This window comes from Lacerta agilis, chromosome 18, assembly GCF_009819535.1.
Source record: "Lacerta agilis isolate rLacAgi1 chromosome 18, rLacAgi1.pri, whole genome shotgun sequence".
NCBI lineage: Eukaryota > Metazoa > Chordata > Lepidosauria > Squamata > Lacertidae > Lacerta > Lacerta agilis.
Window position 1 is genome coordinate 10,450,224 of NC_046329.1, and position 15,206 is coordinate 10,465,429.

The 15,206-nt window shown below is 53.1% G+C and overlaps 1 protein-coding gene across 1 annotated transcript; it reads right to left on the reverse strand.

Moving 5' to 3' along the window:
• Positions 1 to 1,483: 1,483 nt before the first annotated feature.
• Positions 1,484 to 7,308, reverse strand: MISP (mitotic spindle positioning). The gene is made up of 4 exons (XM_033136926.1): positions 5,389 to 7,308; positions 4,176 to 4,345; positions 3,232 to 3,270; positions 1,484 to 1,663 (listed from the first exon to the last, which is right to left on the reverse strand). The coding sequence occupies exons 1-4, from the start codon at positions 7,274 to 7,276 to the stop codon at positions 1,568 to 1,570; spliced, it is 2,193 nt and encodes a 730-aa protein (XP_032992817.1). The 5' UTR covers positions 7,277 to 7,308; the 3' UTR covers positions 1,484 to 1,567.
• Between the last annotated feature and the right edge of the window lie 7,898 nt (positions 7,309 to 15,206).

Below are 15,206 nucleotides of genomic sequence, written 5' to 3' on the forward strand. Positions count from 1 at the left end.
CAGGAACCAAACGAGAGAGAAAGTGCTGGGTCCCAGGGGCCTCTCGAGATTTGAGGGTCAGGCACCCCAACTGATGCTACGTGCATGGATCCGGGCCACCTCCTTAGCCAGGAAACAAACAGAACCCGCCCTCTACAAGGATGCTGGAAATTTAGCAGAAAGGAAGTTAAGATTTGGACGTTGGAGCTCTGCGTTCCAAGTCCCAGCGGGGCAGTGAGGGTTCCTACCCTATCAAGGGTACCCTGTCTGGCCAGAGTGGTGCATGCTCTGGTTATCTCCCGCTTGGACTACTGCCATGCGCTCTCCGCGGGGCTACCTTTGAAGGTGACCCGGAAACTGAAACTGATCCAGAATGCGGCAGCCAGACTGAGGACTGGGAGCGGCCACTGAGACCATATAACACCGGTCCTGAAAGACCTACATTGGCTCCCAGGATATTTATTCAAAGTGCTGACCTTGGAAACCCTAAATGGCCTCGGCCCAGCAGACCTGAAGGAGTGTCTCCACCCCGGACACCGGGGTCCATCTCCCGAGGGCCTTCTGGTGGTTCCCTCCCTGCGAGAAGCGAGGTTACAGGGAACCAGGCAGAGGGCCTTCTCGGTGGTGGCACCCTCCCGTCAGATGTCAAGGAAATAAGCAACTATCTGACTTTTAGAAGACATCTGAAGGCGGCCCTGTTTAGGGAAGTTTTAAATCTTGGTTTTTAATATTCTGTTGGGAGCCACCCAGAGAGGCTGTGGAAACTCAGCTAGAAGGGCGGGGTGTAAATTAAAAATTATTGTTATTGTTATTTGGACCCACCAGCCACAAAAACGGCAGAAGGTGCTGCCACCACCCAGCCCCAACTGCCTCTGCTCAGGAAGGAAGGAAACCCACACTATATTAAGACTCCATCTAGCTCAGAATATCTGGGCACGGACTGGCAGCAGCTCTCTCGGGCTGCCGCCTCTCTCCCAGGCCTACCTTGAGATGTCAAGGTTCAAATCTGGGAGCTTCTGCGTCCAAAAGCGGCGGCTCTGCTCCCAAGCCCTAGTCCTTTCCTTTTAAAAAAAGGGAGGGGACGAAGATTCTAGTCCTCATGAACTGATTTAAAGGGGGAAGTGGGAAGCTGCCCTATACTGAGACCATCTGCCTGAGTACTGGTTGGCAGTGCCAGGGACTGGACTCGAGGGGCCTTCGGCACTGCCACTGACCTCCCCCTAAAAGGAAAGTTAAGATGCTAGTCCTCAGGACTGGATCTCGGGGCTCTTTCTCCTGCGAGCGGCAGCTGTTTGCCGTCAGATGCAAAGGCAAGGGGGCGGGCGGTGTCTCTCTTACCTACAGTAGTGTCTGGTTGCCCCCCACCTCCCCACATTGCAACCCGGAGCCCGTGAAATCGGCAGGACCAATTCTGGGCCGTCTCTCTTGCAATCAAAGCAACGCAGAGTTTTAATTGGGCATAGATGGGTCAGCGGGATCGAACAGAAAAACAACAACACAGAGAATTAAAAGGGGAGGGGGAACCAAAGGAAAGCCCCGCAGGTGGGCGCCAACCCCGGCTTTGGGAAATCTAGTTCCTCTCAAAGGATCAGTCGCTGTCGTCGCCGGCCCCGCGGATCTGGCCCGTCTCCCAAAGCTGAGCCAGGAGTCCCCTCTGGCAGACGACTTTGGTGGATTTCACAACCTGCAAAAGGAATCGGCGGCTCAGATAAGAGAACAAGGGTTCTTTTGCAGCCCCGGGGTCCACCTTGCCTGGCAGACGAGTTCCCGGGGGCCGCGTGCCCGTGGTGAAATAAAATTTTGGTGTAGGCTGCCTTGAGTCCCTGCCAGGGAAAACAGTGGGCTATAATAATAATAATAATAATAATAATACAGTGGTAACTTTGTTTTCGAGCGTCTTGGAAGCCAAACATTTCAGTTACCGAATGCCGAAAACCCGGAAGTAATTGCTTCCGTTTTCGAAGGCGCCTCGGAAGTTGAGCGGCTTCCGCTGCGCGTTTTTCAATTTCATAGAATCCTAGAGTTGGAAGAGACCCCAGGGGCCATCCAGTCCAACCCCCTGCCAAGCAGGAAACACCATCAAAGCATTCCTGACAGATGGCTGCCAAGCCTCCGCTTCAAGACCTCCAAAGAAGGAGACTCCACCACACTCCTTGGCAGCAAATTCCACTGTCCAACAGCTCTCACTGTCAGGAAGTTCTTCCTAATGTTTAGGTGGAATCTTCTTTCTTGTAGTTTGAATCCATTGCTCCGTGTCCGCTTCTCTGGAGCAGCAAAAAACAACCTTTCGCCCTCCTCTATATGACATCCTTTTATATATTTGAACATGGCTATCATATCACCCCTTAACCGTCTCTTCTCCAGGCTAAACATACCCAGCTCCCTAAGCCGTTCCTCATAAGGCATCATTTCCAGGCCTTGGACCATTTTGGTTGCCCTCCTCTGGACACCTTCCAGCTTGTCAGTATCCTTCTTGAACTGTGGTGCCCAGAACTGGACACAGTATTCCAGGTGAGGTCTGACCAGAGCAGAATATAGTGGTACTATTACTTCCCTTGATCTAGACGCTATACTCCTATTGATGCAGCCCAGAATTGCATTGGCTTTTTTAGCTGCTGCATCACACTGTTGACTCATGTCAAGTTTATGGTCCACCAAGACTCCTAGATCCTTTTCACATGTACTGCTCTCAAGCCAGGTGTCACCCATCCTGTATTTGTGCCTTTCATTTTTTTTTTGCCCAAGTGTAGTACTTTACATTTTTCCTTGTTAAAATTCATCTTGTTTGCTTTGGCCCAGTTCTCTAATCAGTTAATTTTCTCCGTTGGCTTTGGAGACCGCCCTTTTGCGCCTCGGTTGTCGACCGTTTCGGAAGTCGAATGGTCTTCCGGAATGGATTATGTTTGACAACCGAGGCACCACTGTAATAAGAACTGTGAGAATGATCGGGAACGAACCGGAGCGTAAATCCTATTGAACTCAGTGGGGCTTCCTTCTGAGTAAAAAAAATGCCCAGGATTGGAGTGCAAGGCTGCACAGTCTTGACCCGGTTAAATGGGGGCCAGCTCCGTTGATTACAGTGGGGTTTACTTCTGAGTCAGACAGTGAGCTCCCGTTGCTCGGTCCCTGCTCCTGCCAGCCTAGCAGTTGGCGCCCGGCTTCCGAGACGCTCGGAAACTGAGGTTCCGCTGCAAAGAACAGGCCCCTCTGTGTATCTTTCGGCACCCTGCTTTCCCCTCCCGTAGGTCTTACCTCAGAGTCGATTTCGTCGTGCAGATCGATGCCAGCATACTGGGGGGGAAAGAGGGAAGGAAAATAAGAGAACAGGAAATCTGGCAGGGAGGGGATGTCCCGTAGGAACGGCTGAACTGCACGCCCTCCAGTGTTTTGCAAATTAGGAGCACAGGAAAGGTGTCTTGTGCTGAGTCACAACTCTCAGCTCGCTCGGTGTCAGCCAGCCGCAACTCAGACTTTTTCAGCTCCGACTGGAGACACCGGGGATCGAACCTGGGGGAAACACCTGCGCAGGTGCTCTGCTGCTCAATTCCCCGGAGGATAATGCAAGATTCTAGTCCTCTTGATACTAAATAAAGGCCAGATTTTAATAGGAAGCCGCCTGGGCCAGGGCTCCATCTAGTTCAGCATTGCTTACACGGACAGGCAGTAGTGGCTCTCTAGGGCATGGGTAGGCAAACTAAGGCCCGGGGGCCGGATCAGGCCCAATTGCCTTCTCAATCCGGCCCGGGGACAGTCCGGGAATCAGCTTGTTTTTACATGAGTAGAATGTGTGCTTTTATTTAAAATGCATCTCTGGGTTATTTGCGGGGCATAGGAATTCATTCACCCCCCCCAAATATAGTCCGGCCCCCCACAAGGTCAGAGGGACAGTGGACCGGCCCCTACTGAAAAAGTATGCTGACCCCTGCTTTGGGGTTTCTTCTCCTGGAGATGTCAGGGATAGAATCTGGGGATTTCTGCATGCAAACCCCTCCGTTGGTTAGAGCATGGTGCTGAAAACGCCAAGGTTGCAGGTTCAATCCCCGTAGGGGACAGCTGAGTATTCATTCCTGCGTTACAGGGGGGGTTGGACTAGATAACTCACGGGGTCCCTTCCAACTCTACGATTCTAGGATCCTCCTCCTGTCTAAGGCAGCAACCTCCGCCCCCCGTTGCAGCGGATGCTGGCAAGTCCCTACCTTTCCTCCCTCCCTGTGCCTCTTGGTCTTCTCCTCTTCCGCCGAGGGACGCTCCGAGGATGGTCTCCCCGCATAGGCTTGCCGCGGGGACGCCGAGGGAGATGACCTCGCAGGGGAATCGGGAGCAGCCGCGGCCGATACGCAGTAGCTGTCGGAAATCCCCGAAGCAGCTGGTGGAGGGAATCAGAAGAGAGGAGAGTTGGCAGGTTTTCTTTTAAATTAAAAAAAGAAACAAACCAACCACAGAGCTATCTGGCTTGATCTCAGGGCCTTCTCGGTGGTGGCGCCCTCCCACCAGATGTCGAGGAAATAAACAACTATCTGACTTTTAGAAGACACCTGAAGGCAGCCCTGTTTAGGGAAGTTTTTAATGTTCTATTATATCCCTGAATGAGCGTCTCCACCCCAGACACTGGAGTCCATCTCCCGAGGGTCTTCTGGCAGTTCCCTCCCTGGGAGGTTACAGGGAACCAGGCAGAGGGCCTTCTTGGTGGTGGCGCCCGCCCTATGGAATGCCCTCCCGTCAGATGTCAAGGAAATAAACAACTATCTGACTTTTAGAAGACATCTGAAGGCAGCCCTGTATAGGGATGTTTTTAATGTTTAATGTTCTATTAAATCCCTGGAGGAGCGTCTCCACCCCGGACACCGGGGTCCATCTCCCGAGGGTCTTCTGGCAGTTCCCTCCCTGGGAGGTTACAGGGAACCAGGTAGAGGGCCTTCTCGGTGGTGGCGCCCTCCCATCAGATGTCAAGGAAATAAACAACTATCTGACTTTTAGAAGCCATCTGAAGGCAGCCCTGTTTAGGGAAGTTTTTGATGTTTGATATTTTGTCATGTTTTTAGTATTCTGTTGGGAGCCGCCCAGAGTGGCTGTGGCGGCCCGGCCAGATGGGCGGGGTATAAGTAATAAATAATAATAATAATAATAATAATAATAATAATTTAGTTGGCAACTCCGTCAGATGGGTTATTATTACTAAGACACCCCTATTTTATTCAGGGGAAAGTTGGAGGGTACGGTTTTATTCATTGTTTCTGACCGCCTTTCCTTACGGTTGCAATTCTGCAAACCTTTTCGTGCTGCCAACCGCCTGGAGCGGGGTTCTAGCTATGTAAAGGCGGTGTGCGAATAAAATGACAGCTCTGGTGATGCGATTCTCCACGGCATGTGAAGCGGCCGGCATCGATCCCCCCACCCTGCCCTTCTCACCCGAGCTCTGCGACGACGTCCGAGAGGGCGCCTTCGACCCCGTCGCTGTCCCGGCTCTTCTCCTCTGCTCCTGGAGCTCCACTTCCCTCTGCAAAGCGTCCCGGATCTCCTGGTCGATCAGGGCCGACATCCGGGGTCTCTGCGTCTTCACGGTGTACAGCTCCTCCCGGGGAGCGGCCCACTCCGGGCTGCCCTCTTTCCTCCGGGAGGTCAGGGGTTCCCGGTCGACGGGGGACGAGAACCTGAGTTTCCTCACCGGGATGGCGAAATGTCCCTCCCGCAAAATCGCAGGCTCCGAGTCTCCCAGAACCCGAGCGCCAGAGGAATCCACCCGCTGGCCGAAAACAGTGTCGTTCTGGTCGAAAGGGGGCGAGTCGCCCCTTTGCTTTCTTCTGCTGGGTAAAGAAGGCTGGTAGGCCTCTGAGCTCCACTTCACGTCCTGGCCGGCCGTCCTTTTCCCGGGGTCACCATTCCGGGCCTCCTCTCTCTCCCCCAGCATCCTTGCCGTCATGGGGGCCTCCTCGTCCCTTTCGAACACTTTCCGGCGTTCCGAGATCTCCCGGCAGACCCCCCTGTCGTACGTCCCGGACAGCCTCCCTTCCTTCTGCAGGTCCTCCTCTCGCCTGGTTTCCTGCTCGATCTCCCTCTGCACGAAGAAGGAAACGCCGTGTTTGTCTTTTCCTTTCCTGGAGGAAGCTGGCGGCGTGTCGGCGGACAGCAGCAGAGGCTTGGTCTGGATCTCCACCAGCTCATCCCGGCTGTCGACCCGGTGGATCCCCCTCTCTTTGCGGTGGGCGTCCTCCCTTTCCATCGACAGCCGGATTTCCCGCTCAATGGGCGTCTCGTCCGAGGACCCCAGATCTTCTTCCGCAAGGCCTTGGCCACCGGCCTCCCAGTCCAGAGGTTCTCCCAGCTCCTCTTTGATGTAGACCCTTCTTCCATCAGGCGCCACAACGTTTGTGTTCTGGGGCATTTCTGCCAGACCGTAATCTGAGTTTTGACAAATAGGGGCTTGCTTGGGACATGTGGGCTCTGTTCTTTGGGGAACCCGACTCTCTGCCCGCTCACTAGACCAACCCACTCTTCTCTGGCCGTAGACATCAGGAATCTGCTCCTGAATCTGCTCCGCTTCCGTCCCCTGAATGTTTTGCGTTGTCCGCGAGCTGGGTGCCGGTTTCCTCGGCCCCAGAAGCAGCTTGGGGTTTGTCTTCTCCAGTTCCAAAAACTGTTGCCGAGCCATGGCGAAGTTGATCTTCTCCGTGTCTATGTTTTGAGGGTCGACGGGGGTGCTCTCCCAGCGGGAAGACGGGCTGTCGAAACAGACGGCGAAGCCGGTGGAATAACTCCTCGTCCCCGGGGCGGCTTCTCGGCCGGCGGAGGAAGCGTTGATGTCCTCCAGCTCCTCCGCAGAGCTCCACTTTTCGGCCATGGTGGTGCTCTTCCTCACCACTTGGCTGCGGATAATCTCCCGCCGTTCCTCCTCGAGCTCCTCGGCTTTCTCCGGCGAGGCCTCCTCGGGGCGGATCCTGTACCTCAGCTCCTCTTCGTCCTCGCCGTAAAGCCTCGAAGGCTTCATCTCGCCTTTGTACGCCCGGATGTCGTACAGCGAGCCGGATTTGACCACCTCCAGCTTGGACTCTCTGCCCAGCGGTGCCGCCCAAAGGTCCTTCCTCCCATTGATGGCCTTTGACCCATTTTCGTTGGAGTCGGCCATCACCCACCCATCCCCAGCCCTCTCCTCGCGGTGGTGCCCCAAGTCAAAATACTCGTCGCCCGCCGCCTCTTCAAACTTCAGCCCCCTTCGCGAACCGGACCGGGGGCTGCTCGGTTCTTCGTCTTCGGGGTCCATGGTCGGAGACGAGGTGAAGACAAGCCTACGGATGTACATTTCCGTTTCCGAAAGGAGGTTCCTCAGAGACTTCCCCTTAGGAGGCGAGGAGATGTTCTCTAGGTGTTTTACACAGGTTGAGTGTTCCAGTGGCGCCGTGCAGCCTTCACATCAGGAACAGGGCTTTGCGGTTCCTGGGTAGCAAGAGGAAATATATATATTCATATATACAGTACATAGCAAGCTGCCTTCTGCTGGGTTAGACTGGCTGCTCATATAGCCCAGTATCACCCACTCTGACTGACTGCTACCTTTGAAGGTGACCCAGAAACTGCAACTAATCCAGAATGCGGCAGCTGGACTGGGGACTGGGAGTGGAGACCATATCACACCGGTCCTGAAAGACCTCCATTAGCTCCCAGGACGTTTCTGAGCACAACTCAAAGGGTTGGTGCTGACCTTTAAAGCCCTAAACGGCCTCGGCCCAGTATACCTGAAGGAGCGTCTCCACCCCCATCGTTCTGCCCGGACACCGGGGTCCATCTCCCGAGGGCCTTCTGGCGGTTCCCTCCCTGCGAGAAGTGAGGTTACAGGGAACCAGGCAGAGGGCCTTCTCGGTGGTGGCACCCTCCCATCAGATGTCAAGGAAATAAACAACTACCCGACTTTTAGAAGACATCTGAAGGTAGCCCTGTTTAGGGAAGTTTTTAATATTTGACGTTTTATCACGTTTTTAATATTCTGTTGGGAGCCACCCAGAGTGGCTGGGGAGACCCAACCAGATGGGCAGGGTATAAATAATAAATTATTATGATTATCATCATCATCATCATCATCATCATCATCATCATTAATTATTTCCAGGGTTCCAGGCAGAGATATGATTTCCAGGGCGGTTTAGCAATCAAATCCCTCTTTGCAGGGAACTCTTGTTCTCTGAGTCTAAGGAGAACCAGGATTCCCTAACCCTTGGAACCCTTCACAAACTACGCTTCCCAAGATTCTTTGGGGGAAAGTCACAACAACTTTTTGGAGGCCCCCCCCCCCAACAAGAAAATAATCCTGGCTACGCCCATGGTCCCTTCTGCAGTTGTCTGATTCTGTTTTTCTAAGGCAGACCTGCCTTATATTAGAGGCCTCCCCTGTACAATAGCAAAGGTCTGAATGCCCTCTGCTGGGAGAAATGAGAATTTATCACTCACTTCGCCAGGGAGGAGAGATAAAGGTGGCTGGGGTGCTCATAGTTTTGTTCGCAGAACCATAAACCGCCTCCCTAGTGGACTCCAGCACACATACCCCTCGACTTTCTGGTTTTGCGGGAGAGAGAATTAACAGAAATGCCGCAGGTCATAAAGTCATCGGAGTTTCGCAAGCTGTAAACGGCAGCAGACATTGACCCCAGAACTGTGCAAAAAACTCCGCTGAACTCCAGCACACACACAAACACACCCCCAAAGCTCTTGGCTCAGATAACAACTGGCTGCCGTCCCTGGAGGACTCTAGGGAGCTGAATTCTGCCCACACTGGGTTAGGGCAGATCCTGAAGCTGAGGCTCCAGTACTTTGGCCACCTCATGAGAAGAGAAGACTCCCTGGAAAAGACCCTGATGTTGGGAAAGATGGAGGGCACAAGGAGAAGGGGACGACAGAGGATGAGATGGTTGGACAGTGTTCTCGAAGCGACTGGCATGAGTTTGGCCAAACTACAAGAGGCAGTGAAGGATAGGTGTGCCTGGCGTGCTCTGGTCCAGGGGGTCACGAAGAGTCGGACACGACTGAACGACTGAACAACAACAACAAGAATGATTGATCTGGCGCAGGACACTTAACTCTTGGCTTCGCCTAAACTCATATCCCCCCCGCTCTAATATCCCTAGCGCTACAAGACTGTCACAAGAGCACCTGGACTAAAATTGTCTATCAAAAACTTCGCTTTTGCGGTTTATCACCGCAACAGCTACTCACTTTGGGGTTTCGTAAAGCAAACAGTCTAATTTGTCAGCGCGGTTGTAAAGAACCTTGGGGTGGTTAAGATAAAACAACAAAGTCATTTGATGATGATGATAATAATAAAATCACAACCCTGCTTTAAAACATACAAAAGTTCAAATGCTAAAACAGATTAAAAACACCTCAACTTCCTAAGCGTACGGGTCTAAACAGGAATGTTTTTCAACAGGAGCCGAAGAGAAAAAAGATCTCCGAGTTGGAGAGGGAAGTTCTCCCCATGTCTACCTTTCCCCCAATATTTTCCCATTACTTTGTGGTTATTATAATTATTATTATTACAGTCTTACCTTGGTTGACTAACACCTTGCAACTCGACCGTTTTGGCTCCTGAGCGCCGCAAACCCGGAAGTCAGCGTTCCGGTTTGCGAACGTTCTCTGGAACCCGGACGTCCGACGCGGCTTCCGATCGGCTGCAGGAGCTCCCTGCAGCCCATCGGGAGCCGCGCCTTGGTTTCCAAACGTTTTCGGAAGTCGAACGGACTTCCGGCATGGTTTCCGTTCGGCTTCCAACTGTATAAGAGAACAAGGTGAGTTCTGGCACCTCTTTCCCAAGAAAAACAGCACTGGTCATTATATCAGGGACAGTCACTTGAAAAAACGGGAAAAAACAATGCATCCATTCGGCAGAACGTGTGTTGAGAAGTTAGGAGAACTTCTCAATCACGAGTTGTCCTTCAGCGCCGAAGAAGAGCTCCCCTCTTTATTTCCTTCCGCACGGCAAGGTCTGCAACGGAGGGTTCCAGAAAGCCAGAACTTACTGGCGTTCTCATCCTGCATCCAAGACCGCAAGCTTAAATCGTCACTCGGCAATCGGGGAGGCTGGTATTTCGGTGGCAGAGCCACCCACCAGGGAGGACAGCTTCACTCCTTTCATCCATCCCTGGGCCCAGCAGGACCCCAAAACATGCCCAGGAAGGGAGATCAGAGAATAAAACCACGCGGTAGAGTTACCTACTGCGAGCCACTGTTTTCTCCTACCGGGGAGAACAATGCAGCCCTTGTTTCCTTCTCCTCTCACTCTGTGTGTGTGTGTGTCTGTCTGTCTGAACTGGGACGCTGGTGGCACTGTGGGTTAAACCACAGAGCCTAGGGCTTGCCAATTTGCATTTACTATCTATATCTAAGGGACGCGGGTGGCGCTGTGGGTGAAACTGCAGAGCCTAGGGCTTGCCGATCAGAAGGTCGGCGGTTCGAATCCCCGCCATGATGGGGTGAGCTCCCGTTGCTCGGTCCCTGCTCCTGCCCACCTAGCAGTTCGAAAGCACGTCAAAGTGCAAGTAGATAAATAGGTACCACTCCGGCGGGAAGGTAAACGGCGTTTCCGTGCGCTGCTCTGGTTCGCCAGAAGCGGCTTAGTCATGCCGGCCACATGACCCGGAAGCTGGACGCCGGCTCCCTCAGCCAGTAAAGCGAGATGAGCGCCGCAACCCCAGAGTTGTCCGCGACTGGACCTCACCGTCAGGGGTCCCTTTACCTATGTCTGAATTAGTTTGCACTTCCAGGGTTTCTCTGCCTGGTGGTGGAGAATGCCAGCTTGCTTCCTCATCCTCTTCGGAAAAGCCAAGCGAGTTGATGCAGCGGCCCGAAAGGCGAATGCTATTCTAGGCTGCGTCAACTTTCTAACCCTAAAATGCATCCGTGGCTTCAAGTTCCAAGGAAGGAGATCCCGGCTCGCCATTAGGAAAAACTTTCTGGCAGTGAGAGCCGTTTGGCCGTGGGACGGAAGGTGGCGAGCCAGCGTGGTGTAGTGGTTAACAGCAGTGGACTCATAATCCGGTGAACCGGGTTCGCTTCCCCGCTCTTCCACATGCAGCTGCTGGGTGACCTTGGGCTAGTCACACTTCTCTGAAGTCTTCCTTCTCAGGGGAGGAAGGGAAAGGAGAATGTGAGCCACTTTGAGACTCCTTCGGGTAGAGATAAAGCGGGATACCAAATCCAAACTCCTCCTCTTCTTCTTTCTTTCCCCTCCTCTCTCTCTCTCTCTCTCTCTCCTTCCCACTCCTCTCTCTCTCTCTCTTCTTTCTTTCTTTGAGAGCCGGTGTGGTGTAGTGGTTAAGAGCGGTAGACTTGTAATCTGGTGAACGGGGTTCGCGTCTCCACTCCTCCACATGCAGCTTTGAGACTCCTTCAGGTAGTGAAAAGCAGGATATCAAATCCAAACTCCTCCTCCTCCTCCTCCTCCTCCTCTTCTTCTTCTTCTTCTTCTTCATTGGAAGTTTTTAAGTATAGGTTGGGTGCCAATCCTGCACTGCAAGAGGGTTGGGCTGGACGGCCCCTGGGGAGGTCAAGGAGATGAACAACTACCTGACATTCAGAAAATACCTGAAGGCAGCCCTGTTTTGTTGTTCAGTCGTTCAGTCGTGTCCGACTCTTCATGACCCCATGGACCAGAGCACGCCAGGCACGCCTGTCTTTCACTGCCTCCCGCAGTTTGGCCAAACTCATGTTAGTAGCTTTGAGAACACTGTCCAACCATCTCATCCTCTGTTGTCCCCTTTCCTGTTTAGGGAAGTTTTTAATCTGTGACATTTTAATGTATTTTAATATTTGTTGGAAGTCGCCCAGAGTAGCTGTGGAGACCCAGCCAGATGGGTGGGGTACAAATAAATAATAATAATAATAATAATAATAATAATAATAATAATAATAATAATTTTGTGCGCTTGCATCTATCTTCCAACAACATGCTCCGAATTCTTCTTCCTGGCACCAACAGAGCTCTCCAAATCCGGGACCGCTGTCAGGTCGGTAGGGCGGATTCTGACAGCGATGTCACCTGCGAGGCTGGCATTCCACGGCTGCTGCCCCCTCCCTCCAAAGGACTTTTGACTTCTCGGCTAGAGATAAGCTCTGTGGGGTGGGCAAAGGTCGGGGAGGGGCAAGGGGGAGAGCGAACTGCTGATGGAATGAGTACACCTTAAAGGAATTTGGCAAAAGTGGAAGACAGGTTCTGGGCGAGGTCAGGAATTCCTGTGTTGGCATGGCCCCCTCTCTTATCGGCGGGAGGGACTGAAATGGTGAATCGGCGGCGCAGGGAACCTTTAAAGGTATAGTTTGCTGGTATAGTCGCCAATGGCGAGCCGGGATTAACACCCAAGCGACCTGCGTACGTGTGCCAGGAAGTCTTCCCGGTCGTCAAACGAGCGATTTGATTCCCAGGGAGGGAGGGGGGTCAGTTTTCATCCCCACCGCGTGTTTGGGCAGCTTAGGATCGTAGAGCCGGGAGGGACCCGAGGGTCATCTAGTCCAACCCCCTGCAATGCAGGGGTCTCGGCTAAAGCATCCGTGACAGATGGCCATCCAAATCTCTGCTGAAGATCCCCCAAGGAAGGAGAGTCCGCAACCTCCTGAGGTGTCCCAACAGCTTTGTCAAAAAGGGTCTGAATCTCCTTTCTTGTCACTTGAAGCCGTGGGTTCGAGTCCTGCCCTCTGGAGCAGGAGAAAACCAGCGTGCTCCTTCTTCCATGTTCAGCCCTTTAGATATCTGAAGGTAGCCTATCTCCTCTCAGTCTCCTCTTTCCCAGGCTAAACATACCCAGCTCCTTCGACCGCTCCTCATCAGGCTTGCTTTCCAGACCCCTTGATCATCTCGGTCGCCCTCCTTTGCCCACATCCCAGCTTGTCAACGTCCTTCTTACATTGTGCTGCCCAGAACTGGACACAGGACTTCAGCTGGGGCTCTGACCATGGCAGAACAGAGAGGGAATATTACTTCCCTTCCTCCTTCCTTGTCACTTCACACCACGGGTTCGAGTCCTCTCCCCCTGGAGCAGGAATCCCCCTCTCCCCATTTTATCCTCCTAACAACCCTGCGAGGTAGCTTGGTCCGAGAGAGACGGGGACCGGCCCTAGGCCATTTGCAAGGCAGGCAGAAAGTTGATAAAACAACTGCACATTGGCAGAGATCCCCGAGTTGCAGGGGGTTGGTCTAGAAGGCCCCCCGGGGTCCCTCTTTCCCAAACTTTTTCTGAACACCAGGATACACCCGGCCCACCTTTCGCCAAAGCCAAGTAGAATCACGGAATTCTAGAGTTGGAGGGGACACCAAGGACCATCTAGTCCAACCCCCTTGCAATGCAGAAATACGCAGCTGCCCCACACGGGGATCGAACCTGGAACCTTGGGTGTTATCAACTCCATCCTCTAACATGCCAGGGGAGTTGTTAGCAAGAGGGCCTCGGACTCTCATGAGCCCCACACCTGAAGCACTCTCCAGGAGGGCTGGGCACACAACCTGCTTGCAAGACCCCCCCTTTTTTTAATGCATTTTTAAATCGAGCTTTTGTAAGGCCAGCTGCCCTCTTGACCCTCCCAGAGGCACCCCCGCCTTCCCTTCAAATACCACCCAAAGCTCTCCGTCTCCACGGCTGCCCTGCGCTGTGCCCACCACCGAAACCAACCTGCCGAAACCGAAATCCATTCCTCCTATCGCATGGCTGAGCAAAGGCCGTTCCTCTGTTCCTGAACCCGGAGCAAAGAGCGGTTTCCCCAACAGGCAGAAACCACACGGGGCCTTTTCTCTCTCTCTCTGTCTCTCCGCTCGTCTCACCCCCAGAGAGGCCTGTTAGGGGGCACCCTCTCTGTGCGCTGCGCTGCCTGGTTTTGAACGAGGCGCAGGCACACTGGGAGGGCGCAAGTCTGCGCCAGGCTGATAAGAACCTCGGCCGGCAGAGGAATTCTAGGAACGAGCGGAGGGCAAAAGAAACTGTCAAGTTTCAAAACAGTTCCGTGGCTCGGTGCCCTTCCCGGGTGCTTCCCCTCCTGCCAGCTTCAGAGAAAGCCACAAAAATAATAATAATCTGGGATCAATGGCCTGGAAGTCGAGGGTCTCTGGCTTAGAGCACCCTGCGAGCAAAGTTGTTGTTTTTCTTTTAAAGTTGGGGAGCGGGAGAGAGAGAGGAGATCCAGGGAGGTCACCTACAATGGAACCGATCAGGAGGAGATTCGGGACCAGACGAAAGAAAGAAAGAAAGGCTCTTTGCACTGCGCAACGCTAGCCTGTGGAACTCACGGCCACAAGATTTTAGGAGGATACGCAGGGACATCGGAAACCGCTACATACCGAGCCAGATTCTGACTTCTTAAAGGGACGCCGGGTGGTGCTGTGGGCCAAACCGCGGAGCCTCTTGGGGCTTGCCGATCAGAAGGTTGGCGGTTTGAATCCCTGCAATGGAGTGAGCTCCCGCCACTCTTTCCCAGCTCCTGCCAAAAGCACGCCGGCGCAAGTAGATAAATAGGTACTGCTGCGGCGGGAAGGCAAACGGCGTTTCCATGCGCTCTGGTGTCCTGTTGCGCCAGAAGCGGTTTAGTCCTGCTGGCCACATGACCCGGAAAGCTGCCTGCGGACAAACGCCGGCTCCCTCGTCCTGAAAGCGAGATGAGCGCCGCAACCCCATAGTCGCCTTTGACTGGACTTAACCGTCCAGGGGTCCTTTACCTTTACCTCTTAAGTTCTTCGGATACCTGTGTTGCATGTGAGTACGTGTTTATATATCACACCCACCCATGCTACAATGCGATATGATATAATAAAAGCAGTCTGATTTTCCCCGTTTGTATGATAAATTAATGTGGCCCCATCAGCTTCATTCATATATATCAGGGGTGGCCAACTCCCAAGAGACTGCGATCTACTTACAGAGTTAAAAGCTGGCGGTGAGCTACCACAAGACGTCCAGTGATCTACTGGTAGATCAGGATCTACCTGTTGGACGTGCCTGATATATGAGAGAGAATTGTGTGCACGCGAACGTTTAATCCAGGGCAGCATTCTCTCAAAACCCTGCTCAGAGACGCCAGGGACTGGACCCGGGGACCTTTGCAAAGCAGATGTTCTACCAGCGAACTATGGTCACTTATGAAAGGATCGCAACAAACCATCGATGATAGAAGCAAGATGGGTCGGTCAAGGAAGAGGAGAGGTGTACGGCCCTATTTTCATCGGAGAAATGGAGGACATGGAATAGGACGTCCCTATTTTC

Coding starts and splice junctions, on each gene's coding strand:
- MISP (XM_033136926.1), bottom strand. CDS start 7,276: ATGTACATCCGTAGGCTTGTCTTCACCTCGTCTCCGACCATGGACCCC. Junction 4,346..5,388: donor GACGTCGTCGCAGAGCTCGG/GTGAGAAGGGCA, acceptor TCCCTCCACCAG/CTGCTTCGGGGATTTCCGAC. Junction 1,664..3,231: donor ACGACGAAATCGACTCTGAG/GTAAGACCTACG, acceptor TTCCTTTTGCAG/GTTGTGAAATCCACCAAAGT.